The 12,228-nt window shown below is 37.6% G+C and overlaps 1 protein-coding gene across 2 annotated transcripts in view; it reads right to left on the bottom strand.

The window, feature by feature from the left end:
* BMP5 (bone morphogenetic protein 5) overlaps positions 1-11,839 on the bottom strand; it is a 55,909-nt gene extending 44,070 nt beyond the window's left edge. The window contains exons 1-2 of one of the 2 annotated variants that reach the window (XM_015859227.2): positions 11,594-11,838; positions 10,628-10,995 (exon numbers count right to left, since the gene is read on the bottom strand). In XM_015859227.2, the coding sequence (XP_015714713.1) occupies positions 10,628-10,877 (250 nt within the window). In that variant the 5' untranslated portion in view covers positions 10,878-10,995; positions 11,594-11,838. Of the gene's footprint in view, positions 1-10,627 lie in introns of both variants that reach the window. The other variant, XM_015859226.2, reaches the window with a different exon arrangement.
* Between the last annotated feature and the right edge of the window lie 389 nt (positions 11,840-12,228).

Below are 12,228 nucleotides of genomic sequence, written 5' to 3'. Positions count from 1 at the left end.
CTATATGAAAAGCATTATAAAATATTGAGTGTCTGAAGTTGCCTTCTGAGCCTTTAGAATGCCCATTTTGAAGAACTGCATCTGTTTCTGGGTGTTGATTTGTTTTCTTTTTTTTCTTTTTTTTTCTTTTTCTGCAACGACAGGATAATTGCTGCTTTTTAATGAAACCTTAGATGTCCCCATAAATCACTAACTCACAGAACATCTCATACGAAATATCATACAACTCTCAATAAACTCATGGGAACTAGCAATGCTCGGGAAGCATAAGGAACTCTGAAGTTTTGGAAAACCACAGAGAGATCATTTGTGGTTCATCTCTTTTGTCTCATCATATGTGAACTTCAGCCCTTGCAGTGCTGTTGATAGGTTTCTCGCTCCTTCCTCGATCCCTTAAGAGAAAGCTCCAAGCTGAGAATCAGTGAAGAGAAGCCTTTCTCAGAATAAAGAAAACTGTGGGATTTTCTTCTCAGAAATGCCAGTGATCATAAATAGAAAAGGAGCAGTTTATGTTTTGCAATCAACTGGACAAAACACAACCCTTACTGATCTAACTAGGAGATTACTCAGCACCTCATACCACTGAAATCTTCTGCTCTTTTAGACTTCAGCTCTTTGGAGCAGATCCATAAACTCTCCTCCTTATTTCAAAATGTTACGACAGGATGTAATTAAGTACAATTAACAAGGAGGTCAAACGGTCATCTGATAAACACTGGTCCAAACAGGCAGCTTGAAAGGTCAGAGCTGCTAAGGCCACATAGTATTGATGGGAAATAATATTATGATTTAAGGGGTAAAAAATCCCGGTGACTAAAACTGCAAAGATTTACATGCTTTCTATATTACATACACAATCCGATACACACACCCTGATACGCATGCACACATACCACCAAGAGGCAACAGCCCACATTCTGGGAACTAGAGCTACACTAACCACATGCTCACCATGCATTACACCGGTTCTGAAATGTCAGGTTTTATGCTTTAATTCCAGTATTTCCTTTTCTTTTTCCTTATTTTGTAAACTGTCTCTTTTAAGACTTCCTGACCTTGGCTTATCAAAGCCTGGAGCTCACCAGGAGGAAAGGCAAGGTGTTCAATGCTCTCAGGATCAAGATCTTTCAGAGACCCAGCCAGCCACAGTAAAAAGAGGCTTCACAAGAAAACAAAAGCTGTTATAGTTCTCTGCAAAGTAAAAGAAAAAAGGACACTCATCCTTGTGAATGAGAGCACAAAGAAGTGAAAATGAATACAGAATTACTTGCCCATTTTCATTCTGTGGTTCAAAAAACTGAGGCACACTCTGAGCCTCTTCAGGTTTCTCATTTTTGTCTCCTCAGCCATTTCACAGTCCACCTTTCAAGTTTAGGTCTGGGGCTGGAGCAGGCTCACTGCAAGACCTTTGTGCAGCATCTCATGTACAAGGCAATCAGGTTGTCTTGTAGCAGATAAACCTTCTACATCACCAGTACTCTGTAACCTGCAGTCGGACAGATAACCCAGCTGAGGCACCTTGAGAAAGGCCTTCCCAGAATTATGTCCCTGCTGCATCTCTGCCATCATAAATCGCCAGACTACAGGTGTCATGGAGGTGTATGATGGGCTTGCTCTGCTTTATTATCCACACTACTCTTCTCAACTAATTTATTTTGCAAGTCATTACTCTAGAATTCTGTGGCCCATATACCATGCACTAGTGGATGCCACATATCTTATCACTTCTACTTATGAAACTGATGTTATCCATATTGTCATAGCCCAATGAAGTATTTTTCCTGAAATTATTTTGTAGTATCTTAGAGTTGAATATCCCATCTAAATTTTTTCCTCTGTATTTTCAAAGGAATATTTCATATGGATGTACCTAGATAAGTCAATACTAATTTACGACAATTCTGGATCATGGCTACAGTTTTTCATGATAAAATGAATAAAGCTTTATTAATTTGACTGTAGTCAAATTTTTGAGAATTAGAACAGCAGTTCCACTTGAAAGATGCAGTCTACAGAAGAATTTTATAAACCAGGTTCTCATGGGGTCTTAATGAGTAATGTTGCTAAGAAGAAGACAAACCTTAAAGAAATTTCAGCAGTTCACATTTCTACCTCAGAAGATTAAATAAAAGTTTGCTTATTCACAGGTACAGATATATGCCTTTTACCATTACTCACTGATCAGCTTTCTATGCCCCGATTCATTAAAAAATGCTGTCTCACTTTGCTCTAATTACAGCAGAAAAAAACTAAAGCTGCATCCTGGCAAGATACCACACATGCCATCAATTTAATAGCAGTCAGGATTTCAATCTGTTGTACTTGAGCAGTTGCTGAAAAAAAGAGTCAAAAACTAAAAATTCAGATATACATCTTGGAGCATCTCTTAATAATCATGGGAAGTTTCTGAACAGAGAACTGAACTGTTTGTTTCACAGTCGTTTTATGTATGGAAACAAATTCATAATTTGGTACCAAACAGAAACCAGCTCCTGCTAGGTGTACCTCACCCACAGACTCACATAATGGAGTTGTCAGGGTTGACAAGTTCTGCCTGCTGTAGCACTTCTGTGTTTTATAGGAAATTTTAACCAAGGGTGTTATTTTAAGAGATGAGCAAATGGGGAAACCCCATGGCCTAGCCAATAAAATATGAACTTTAGGTGCAATGGAGCACTCATAAATATTACTAAGAACAAGGGGATTCATTGTTTCTCCCGACCCCTTTTAGCTTCTCCTCTGATCTCAATCTCTCTGTGTGCGTCATGGCAGCCCTCATCCTTTAACCTGTGGTTTTTAAAAGCTAGCTTCTATGTTATTTATGACCATAAACGTTAGTAAGCCGTCTGTGTGCTCCTTGCATACACATACTGGAGGTGGGGAGGGCTGCATTTTATTTTGCAGGAATGAGAAGTTTTGCCTGGGGAGATGGCTGGGGGGTGAGGTAGTAGCTCTGCCATGAGGGATCAAGAAGAAAACCACTCCCTTCACCTGCAAGGCTTGCTGAAAACAGAAAAACAAGACCTATGTTCTCTTTCAATTATAAATTATTCATATTTATAATGTTCTCTCTCATTTTCTCTTCTGTTCAACTCTCACTCTCTGTCCGCTTGCGCCTTCTTCTCCCTACCATTAAAATACTGTTCTACCACGCCTCTGCAATTGCCTTGGCCTATGCAATGCTCTGCTTCACAACACCTCTGGGAGGCTCCCAGTAACACCAGTTGCCTCCCAGCACACACTTTGCCTCTGTCCAGAACCATTCCCAGGCCTGCAAGCCGCTGCCTGCTGAGCAGAGGCCTCTATTCCCTCTGAGTCCTGCTCGGAGCTTTGCCATTTTTCTCTCATTCCTCCCCTCATTCCACCATCTCACGCGCCGTTGCCCGCTCTCACCACTACTCTCCCTTTAATCCTTTCCCCAGCTGATCACCACTGACAGAAAATTAAAGTTCAGTGACCCTGCCCAGGCGGAGGGGGCTAGAGACAAGGGAAAGGACAAGCAAGAGAGGATAGGGAAAAGTGTGGGAAATCATTATGAAGTCTGCTAGCAGCTAGAGCCCTCCTGTAGCCCTGGGGAGTCTTTCTTTAGCTGGAGGCTGCACTTGGCACTTCATAAACTGTTCATTCTCAGCTATGTGGAAACACCAGACGACACCTAGCATGATCAGACTATAATCAATCAATTTTCTGCAAAACTCCATTAGCCTGTGGGCCCATGAAAGCGAGCTGAAAGGAGATGCCATGGCTAAATAGAGAAGAAAAAGGAACTGCCGATCTTGTAATTACTGCCATAACTCAGGCAGTGAGAAGGCAGGTAGCCATGGTGAAATTCTTTGCAGAATGCAATGTCCAGAGAAAATAATGACAGAAGCAATGAGTGTAGGAGATCACATATGTGCCAGAGCTGTCCTGTTATCTAAGCATATAAAGTGGGATTTAGGAGGAGAACCAAGAGGATTTCCACTCAGCTCATGTCGGGCCGATTCCTCCCTCACATCCTCTGCACTGAGGCGTCTCCACGAGCCGCCCTCCTCTTTCATGGCCAGCCAGAGTCACTTTGAGATTGTGTTTTCCTGGGAAAATATGTACTGTACAATACATACAAACCCCACAACCCCACCCAAAGTCTGTGTTTAGTCTGGAAAGCAGCGCTTTCTAAAGAAGCAGCGGAACTGGGTCAGCCATTCTTCCCAATGGGAAAAATATTATTAACAATATATATTTATATATATGCGTGCATATATATAGCTTTTCACCATGCACGTATAACCATCTGCTAAATCAGTTTCTCTTCAGTTATCTGCAATTTCTTTCAAATCTGTCGGCAAGAAAAGTCAGACAGTTTTATGCCCCAGCTAATGGAGAGCTTGACATTTTTTTGGCTCAGTAGATACAATAATTTGCTTGAATTTAAGTGTTAACTTTGGCAAAAAAATAATTGACAGTTATAAAAAACAGTATTTTGTTAGATGGTGAAATTTATGGATTAAACACAAACCTATTTTGAGGGAAAAACTACATTGTTCATGAAATTCATGTAACATGAGAGAATTAAAAGAGAAATAGACATTTTTCCATAGAAAAACAAAAGAATATACTAAAATTCCAAAAAGGAATATGGAAAATATTTCTAACTCAAAATCAAAAACTATTCTGAACAACTTGCCCTGTCATCACACAGAAATTGGTTATATCTGAATAATGAATTGTAAAGAACAAGTGAGGATTTTTATGGAATGTCAGCCAGTTAGAAAAGTCCTTTTGTTCTTGAAATAAATAAATAAACCCTTGTAAAAAGCTGCCTTAACATTTAATCTGAGCATAGAAAATATTTCCATTATTAAAAGTTACTTCTAATGCCTGATTGGGTACCTAGGTGACAACAAATAATCTCAGCTCAATGACTGGGTGACTAAAATTCATCAAGGGTGAAAAAAAAAGTCTTAGGATTTAAAGATATTAGTGAAGTGTACTTCAGACAAAGATTAAATGAGATCCTCTTGCTCTGATCTGCTTTAAATTTTAATGTAAAGAGTGAAAAACACCATCTTATTGACTTTTGGTTGCCATTTAAAAAGCTTCACAAATATTTTCTCATTTTTACTTGGTATTGATCCAAGTCCACAGATAATGACACAGAGTCTATTTGTTATTTAACAAGTTTTATCTCTGTAATAGCATCTCTCTGTCCATGGCAAGATAGCACTATTTCTGTCACTTCACTTAAGGTTGTGTCAATATTTTCACTAGAAGTCTGCATTTTACAGACTAAAACCACACAATCACCAAGGAAATGCACATTATGTTAAAATTAAGACAGCAATATCTGAAATTGAGTGGGAGAGAAGTAGGGAGAGTAAGAGACAGAGAGTGGGAGAGAAAGGATGAAAGGATGAAAGAAAGGAAAGGAAAGGAAAGGAAAGGAAAGGAAAGGAAAGGAAAGGAAAGGAAAGGAAAGGAAAGGAAAGGAAAGGAAAGGAAAGGAAAAGGAAAAGGAAAGGAAGGAAAGGAAAGAAAGGAAAGGAAGAGAAAGGAAAGGAACGGAAAGGAAAGGAAAGGAAAGGAAAGGAAAGGGAAAAGAAAGAAAGGAAAGGAAAGGCAAAGGAGAAGGAAAGGAGTAGAGAAGGAAAGGAAAGGAAAGGAAAGGAAAGGAAAGGAAAGGAAAGGAAAGGAAAGGAAAGGAAAGGAAAGGAAAGGAAAGGAAAGGAAAGGGAAGGAAGAAAGAAGGAAGAAAGGAAGAAAGGGAGAAAAGGAGAAAGGGAGAAAGGGAGAAAGAAAGAGAGAAAGAAAGAGAGAAAGAAAGAGAGAAAGAAAGAAAGAAAGAAAGAAAGAGAGAAAGAAAGAAAGAAAGAAAGAAAGAATGTAAGAAAGAAAGAAAGAAAGAAAGAAAGAAAGAAAGAAAGAAAGAAAGAAAGAAAGAAAGAAAGAAAGAAAGAAGGGATTAAAGAAAGAAGAAAGAAGGGATTAAAGAAAGAAGAAAGAAGGGATTAAAGAAAGAAAGAAGGGATTAAAGAAAGAAAACAAGAGAAAGGGAGAAAAAGAGAAAGAATAAGAATGTAAAAAAGAAAGAAAGAAAAAGAATGTAAGAAAGAAAGCATGTAAGACAGAAAGACAGAAGGAAAAAAAAAGAATGAAAGAAAGAAAGAAGGCAAGCTCATTCCTAAACTTTGAGGGGAGAAGTTAACAGCCCTGAGGCCTTGCATGTATCCTTCAAAACCAGCTCCCCTTCTACAATCCCTGACATTTTATGACTTAGCATTCAGTATCCCTCACCGGTGATATTTTATCTTGAAGAAACTGAATTAGCTTAAATTATGAGATGAGCTACTAAATACACTTCAGGTCTGATTGTTTTTAGTTACATTTTCTTTCTCAGATGAAACAAAAAAGAATGTTTGTACAGGTATTCATTGTGAATTAATGTAATGTAGGATTCTTAAAGGAGCTCTATAAAAGTTATGCTCTACCATGTTAGCATTCTTGGCTGAATACAATGGACTGTAAATCTTGTGAATTTATGTATTTGTTCAGTGTTTTAAAGAAGAACAAGACAGTGTGCAACCTTGGAGTAGAAAAACTGGACTAAAATGAGCATTCTTTTGTGCTTCCAATAGGCAGTATTCACTTGGATTTCCATGTCTGATTTAAAAACTGTGTGGGTTTAAATTATTAACTATGTTAATTAAAATTACAGAATCATACTGAGTATGAATTAGAAAAGGTGTTTTGATGGTGCATTAAAAACTCTAAATATCTGTATAATATTGCATTGTAATCTAAATTAGCATAGGGCAGTTCAAAGGCACAAATGTAATACTAATCTTCACATCTGAGTTTCTGAAATTAATGCAGATGCTAAGAAAGAAAGGCGTGTCCAAAAAACCCACAAGGCTTTTATATATTTACCCCCTATCACATACAGAGCATGAATCAATTCAAAGAAAAATATGGTGAAAGAAAACAAATTTGTTTAGCAAATGCAACAATCTGTTTAGGGGGAAAAAAAAATCACAGATGTGTTGTAAACCAGTGAAAATACAGAATATTTGAATTGCATGAGAAGGAACATGAACATCCAGTGAATTTAATGATCACTTTAATGCTAATGTAAAATTCAGTGCTTGAAACGCTTAACTGTAGTTTCAAAAAGTGCTGCTGTTTCTCCAGTCTCGGGCATGCCTATGTTTTCATTTGAGCCCTCTCTTTTCCTGAGAGGTGAGGAGTGGGAATGCTAACATTTATCTTAACAACATCCTTTCTCAACTAAATTTTAAGTGAGCACAAAATTGAGTAGTGCTACATTAGCATTATTTGTCTGTTCTTCGAAGAACAGGGTATCATATATATGTCATTTTAGGAGATCAGCCAAAAAGAAGATGCCAGAACTCTAAACAGTCAGGGATTTGCAACAATATAATAAAATATAACAACAGGATAAAAAACACCCAGTGAGGAAAACAAAGTCCTGAACTTGTAGGTGATACAATCAGATCCTTGAAAACCCCAGTGTATTTAGTGGAAGATTTATTCTTTGACTGCTGGACCAACCCCAGTTAACTCTTCTGCTACAGTCATCAATATTTATGGAGAGCTGCCAATGCACACAGTCTTATACAAAGCACGGGACAAGGCATATTCTCTGTCTTGTTGTATCTTTCAAGAAAGAAAGGGATGGAAATTCTGGTATAAGGAGCAGGTGTTTACAATTTTAACTTCAGAAGAAGTAAATGCAATCTTGTTTTTCTCCCTGGTTGCTTGAGGAATTGCAGTTCCCTTGATGATTATTTTTAAAATTTGCTTTGGAAAGTGAGGTATTCACAGCTCTGACAGGTTGATTTTTTATCAGAATTAACAGATGCATTCCAGTTTTTATTCTTTAGTAAAATATTATTTGTTCTTGCCCATTTTTTTTACTTTACTTTTTTAATCCTATCCAGTCTTTTCAATCTAATGCTTAATAATTCTTATCAAACACCTCAGTTAGGTATTTCTTGTTTAAATATTTTTATTCTAAAATAATTTAACTAGCTGCAAATATATGCAAAAATTTCAATTTAAAATATCAGCATGATTAATAAAGCTTCATAATTACACCTTATGTAATTAATAGAGTGCAAGTATGAACATGGTGAATAGATCTTCCAGTGCAGATTAATTTCATGCAACTTGACTAGGGCTTCAAATCTAAAACCTTTTGAATTATTACAGTGCTGCACCAGCATTTATTGATTTTAAGGTACAGTGTTAGCATTCACTTATCACTGCATATTTTTTCCCATTGTATATTAAGAGAGCTTGCCCTCATCTGTCACAATCTCACGTGGCATAAATCAAATGAAATGGTTACCTGTTTCCATGATTTATTTTGTTATTATGTTAATTATACCGAAACATAGGATTGTTTAATAAAAATGTTGAAGCTAATCTACATCAGTTGTCAGTATTTCTTATGCATGCTACATGGTGGAATATATGATAAACCACAGTAACCAATGAGTATAGAAGGGCATTTGAAGTGAATTAGTGTTTAGCCTCTCTAAAAGCTGAGACATATTTTAATCTTGCTGAGCACAAACAAAAACAGGTATTTACTTTTTTTCCTGTAAGCCAATTGAGTCTATTAACCATACTCACTAGAAAAATAACACACTCACCCCCCACTCTTCACAGCTTCAAAACATAAGGTGAAATATACATAGACTATAACTTCTCCTAACAACTTTATCAAGGCAATGCTTCCTTGATATGAGACGATATTAGAAACTTCCCAGTTAAGGTAAGTCACTGGAAACCAGCAGCCTCCCAGAGGGGAGTTTCATCTGCAAAAGCACAGCAGGATCAGGCCAGCACACATCTGACACTGACCCTGAGACTTACGCTCATGAAGTGCAAGAAGTCCTCCTGAAATCAGAGACATTTCTTGAAATCAAAGAGTAGGTCCCAAGTTAACAGCCATCAGTGCCACTGATGAAATGATCTGTGACATATTCACAGAGGGTTATTCACAAGACAAGTGAGAAAAAAGCAGGATGGAGACCTTGCCTAATGCTGAAGAGATCAGAACATTTCTTCTTTTTCTTTGTAACACTGCCATTTTAAACTCAGTGTATTCCAGCTAGTCTGGGTGGATCGAGTCATCCGATGATAAGTTAAAAGAAATGCAGAGATAAGAAGTAATTCTTTCTTAAGGATGAGTAACACAGTTTCCAAAAACAGATTTTATTTTCTTCTACCCTGCTATTTCAGGAGCAAAAGCAACAAGCAAATGTATTTGGAGTTCAGACATATGTTACTCCTAACAAAAAAAGCTCTCAGAATTAAACACCCCCCCAGTCTGCCAAACAAATGTAATTTTATTACAATGCCAACTAAACTCTAGGGTGTCATTTTCTTTTTTTTCCCAGAGATTTTAGCTGTTGAGGAGTTTAGTGTTTGGAAACATTTTTAATCCTCCTGCAGGGATTAAAAACCTGGTAGACATAAAAGGTATAGAGTGTGCGTGATAATCGGAAGGTATTTCAGAACATGTGCCATTGTTTAAAAAGTTTCTACAGAAAGCATTATCCTGGAAAACAGGATTTTATCAGATTTTGTATGAGCTTACTGAGAAGATTCCAATTAAATCTCCTACTATTCAGATCAAACAAGAAGTTTTTAGATAGCTTTATGAGTCCTGCAGCACTTAAATTACTTATAAAAATAGTAAATACATTTCATGAATTATTTGCAGCTTTCTTAATGAAGTTTAGGTTGCCTTCTATTAAAGAAATCTGTAACTGCTTTTTTAACCACAACATAACTGGTAAGCATGTTTATTGTACTCAGAAGCCAATATAATTTAGTTTTATCAGGTTTTTTGTCTGATATGATACAGTTTTCAAAAGCATTCTTTGCTCGCATGTTTCTGGTGTTTAATTCTCTAATTGATTAATGGCAGAAAATAAGAACTGTTGCAGACTTTGAGCACCATGGCAGAGTAGTAAAACACAGCCTGTGGTTATTAAATAAAAATAACAAAGAAACAGAAACAGATTATATAAAATCCAGCTAGCCAGCTGAAAAGATAATAAAAATCTGACTCTTACCACTAGAAAAAAAAAAAATCCCAAATAAACTAAGAAATCTTTTTTTTTTTTTCTTTCTTTTTTTTCCCCCCAGAAATAGTCTGACTTTTCCCTTTCAAAACATTCCGTGTTTTAAAATATTAACAACTGCTGTTCGTTCATGTCTGAGCTTTAAACAAAACAGTGCGGCAAATAACTGAGCAATAGGCATAAGTGTTTGATTTTTTGAGATTTTTTTTTAAAAAAAGGAGTTAGTTGGCCTAAGGCTAGAATTTTCATTACATCAATGAAAGAAAGAAAACAGAAGCCAGCAGAGGGGAGTTATAGAAACTGACTTTATATAAACAGTGAGAAAAATCTTTTTCCATGGCCACCTACAACGTAGCTACTTCACTGTTAGTATAACTTTTCTATTGCAAGTGGCACAGCAGCCAGGGCCCAATTCTGCTGTTTTAGAACAGGTTACGCTCCGGCTGAGACATTTCCCTCTCTCAGCTCTCCAAGATCAGCCTAACAGTTCATCAAACAGAGCAGAAAGAACAACAAAAAAAACTTTGACATACCTAAATTGACAAAGCTCATGACCATGTCAGCATCATTCAGAAAGTTGGTGTCGTGCAGGCTGGCTAAGGGAGGATTCTGTGTGGCCAGGGTAGTCATGCGAGACAACTGTATTCTCCGCGAATATCCATTTGGAGAGGCAGGGTATCCTTTCCGCATCCCTCTGCTCTCCCCTGCCATGGATCCCTTCAGTGAGTAATCCAGCTCCTCAGTATCCTCTTCATTTGTCATGGCATTATACAGGTCCAGCATGAAAAGGGGTGCAGAAGAAGCCTGCTTTCCTGGTGAAAATGGTCTGGGTCTGTGAGGTAGACCCAGGATAGAGAGAATCTCTCTCTGAATCTCCCTTCTTTCATGGTTCCGCAGCCTCCTGTAAATAAAACTCGAATGGACATGATTGTCTCCTAAACCTCCCTGTGCGTGACCCACCAGAACCCAGCAATTCCAGAGCAAGCCCACGAAAGCTTTGAGTGCAGTTAGGTTCATCTTTGAAAAGAAAAAGAACAAGGAAAAAAAAAAAAATCTTTTCTCCTACTTGTCCTGAGTTCCTATGAGGTCTGCTTTCCCAGTGGCTGAAAAACAAAATTTACCTATTCTTCATGTCAATGTCATCTCTAAACGTAACATCTTTGGTGATTTCTCTCCCCCCACCCTGTTTAAATATTATGGAATGTGTCAGGTTGCAGTTATTTCTAAGAAAGCTGAAATTCAGACTTCCAATTTTCCACTGTTGTTATCGTTTTTTCTGCATTTATGGAGCAGAAGACCAGTATTTTGTCAGCTGACCTAGGCATTCCTATATAAACCTTAGATAACCGGGTCTTGGGTGGGGAGCTGTATCAGCAAGAGCTGTTCTTCTGACACATTGTAGTTCCCAGAGTTATCTTCCCTTCTTATTCTGAGTTCTTCGTACACCTTGCGCTCTTCCCAAGATAAATCCTGAGTCACAGATTAGTCTTGATCTGTACCTTGGTGGTGTACCACATATCTGTCCAGCAGCCTGGTGATAACGTTAACATCTTTTGAAGCGCTTGAGTGTAAAGTAATTCTAAAGCATGTACTAATCAAATTAATGTGTTGCCATGAATTTATGTGAAAAAAAAAAACGCCTGTAAATCCATTCAACCCTTTTCAGCTTCTTAACTGTTATTTCCAACTCTAGCAGGCACAAATATAACAGCTCTCTTCAAGAGAGATCTAAAGACTAATGTAAGCACAACCCTGCTGGGAAAGAAGAGGCTTCTCATTGTAATTTGAAACGGGTATAGCAAAAAAGTCCTTAACCCTTCTGTTGCCAGACAAAGCTTTAACCCTCCCTCCACCCCCCAATTTACAGTAATGCACTTAATTTGCCTATCAACTGCTTTTTCTTTCCTGGCAGCCTGCAGGATATCCAAGCAAGCACTTTTAAATTTAGCAGTTTAAGGATATGTAGATAGCTGAAGGCTTGGCGTAACGTGGAAGCTCCTGAGACTCTACTCAGGAGTCTATAGTTTCGTAAGCTTGAATATGAAACCCTTATAGCCGACCAAAATAGCATCTCATTAATTCAAGAAATGCTTATATTTTAGGTAGGCTTAGCAAATAAAGGTGACCTTTTTAA

This window comes from Coturnix japonica, chromosome 3, assembly GCF_001577835.2.
Source record: "Coturnix japonica isolate 7356 chromosome 3, Coturnix japonica 2.1, whole genome shotgun sequence".
Classification (NCBI taxonomy): domain Eukaryota; kingdom Metazoa; phylum Chordata; class Aves; order Galliformes; family Phasianidae; genus Coturnix; species Coturnix japonica.
Note: the sequence above shows the minus strand (reverse complement) of the source record. Positions and strands in the feature narration are given on the sequence as shown.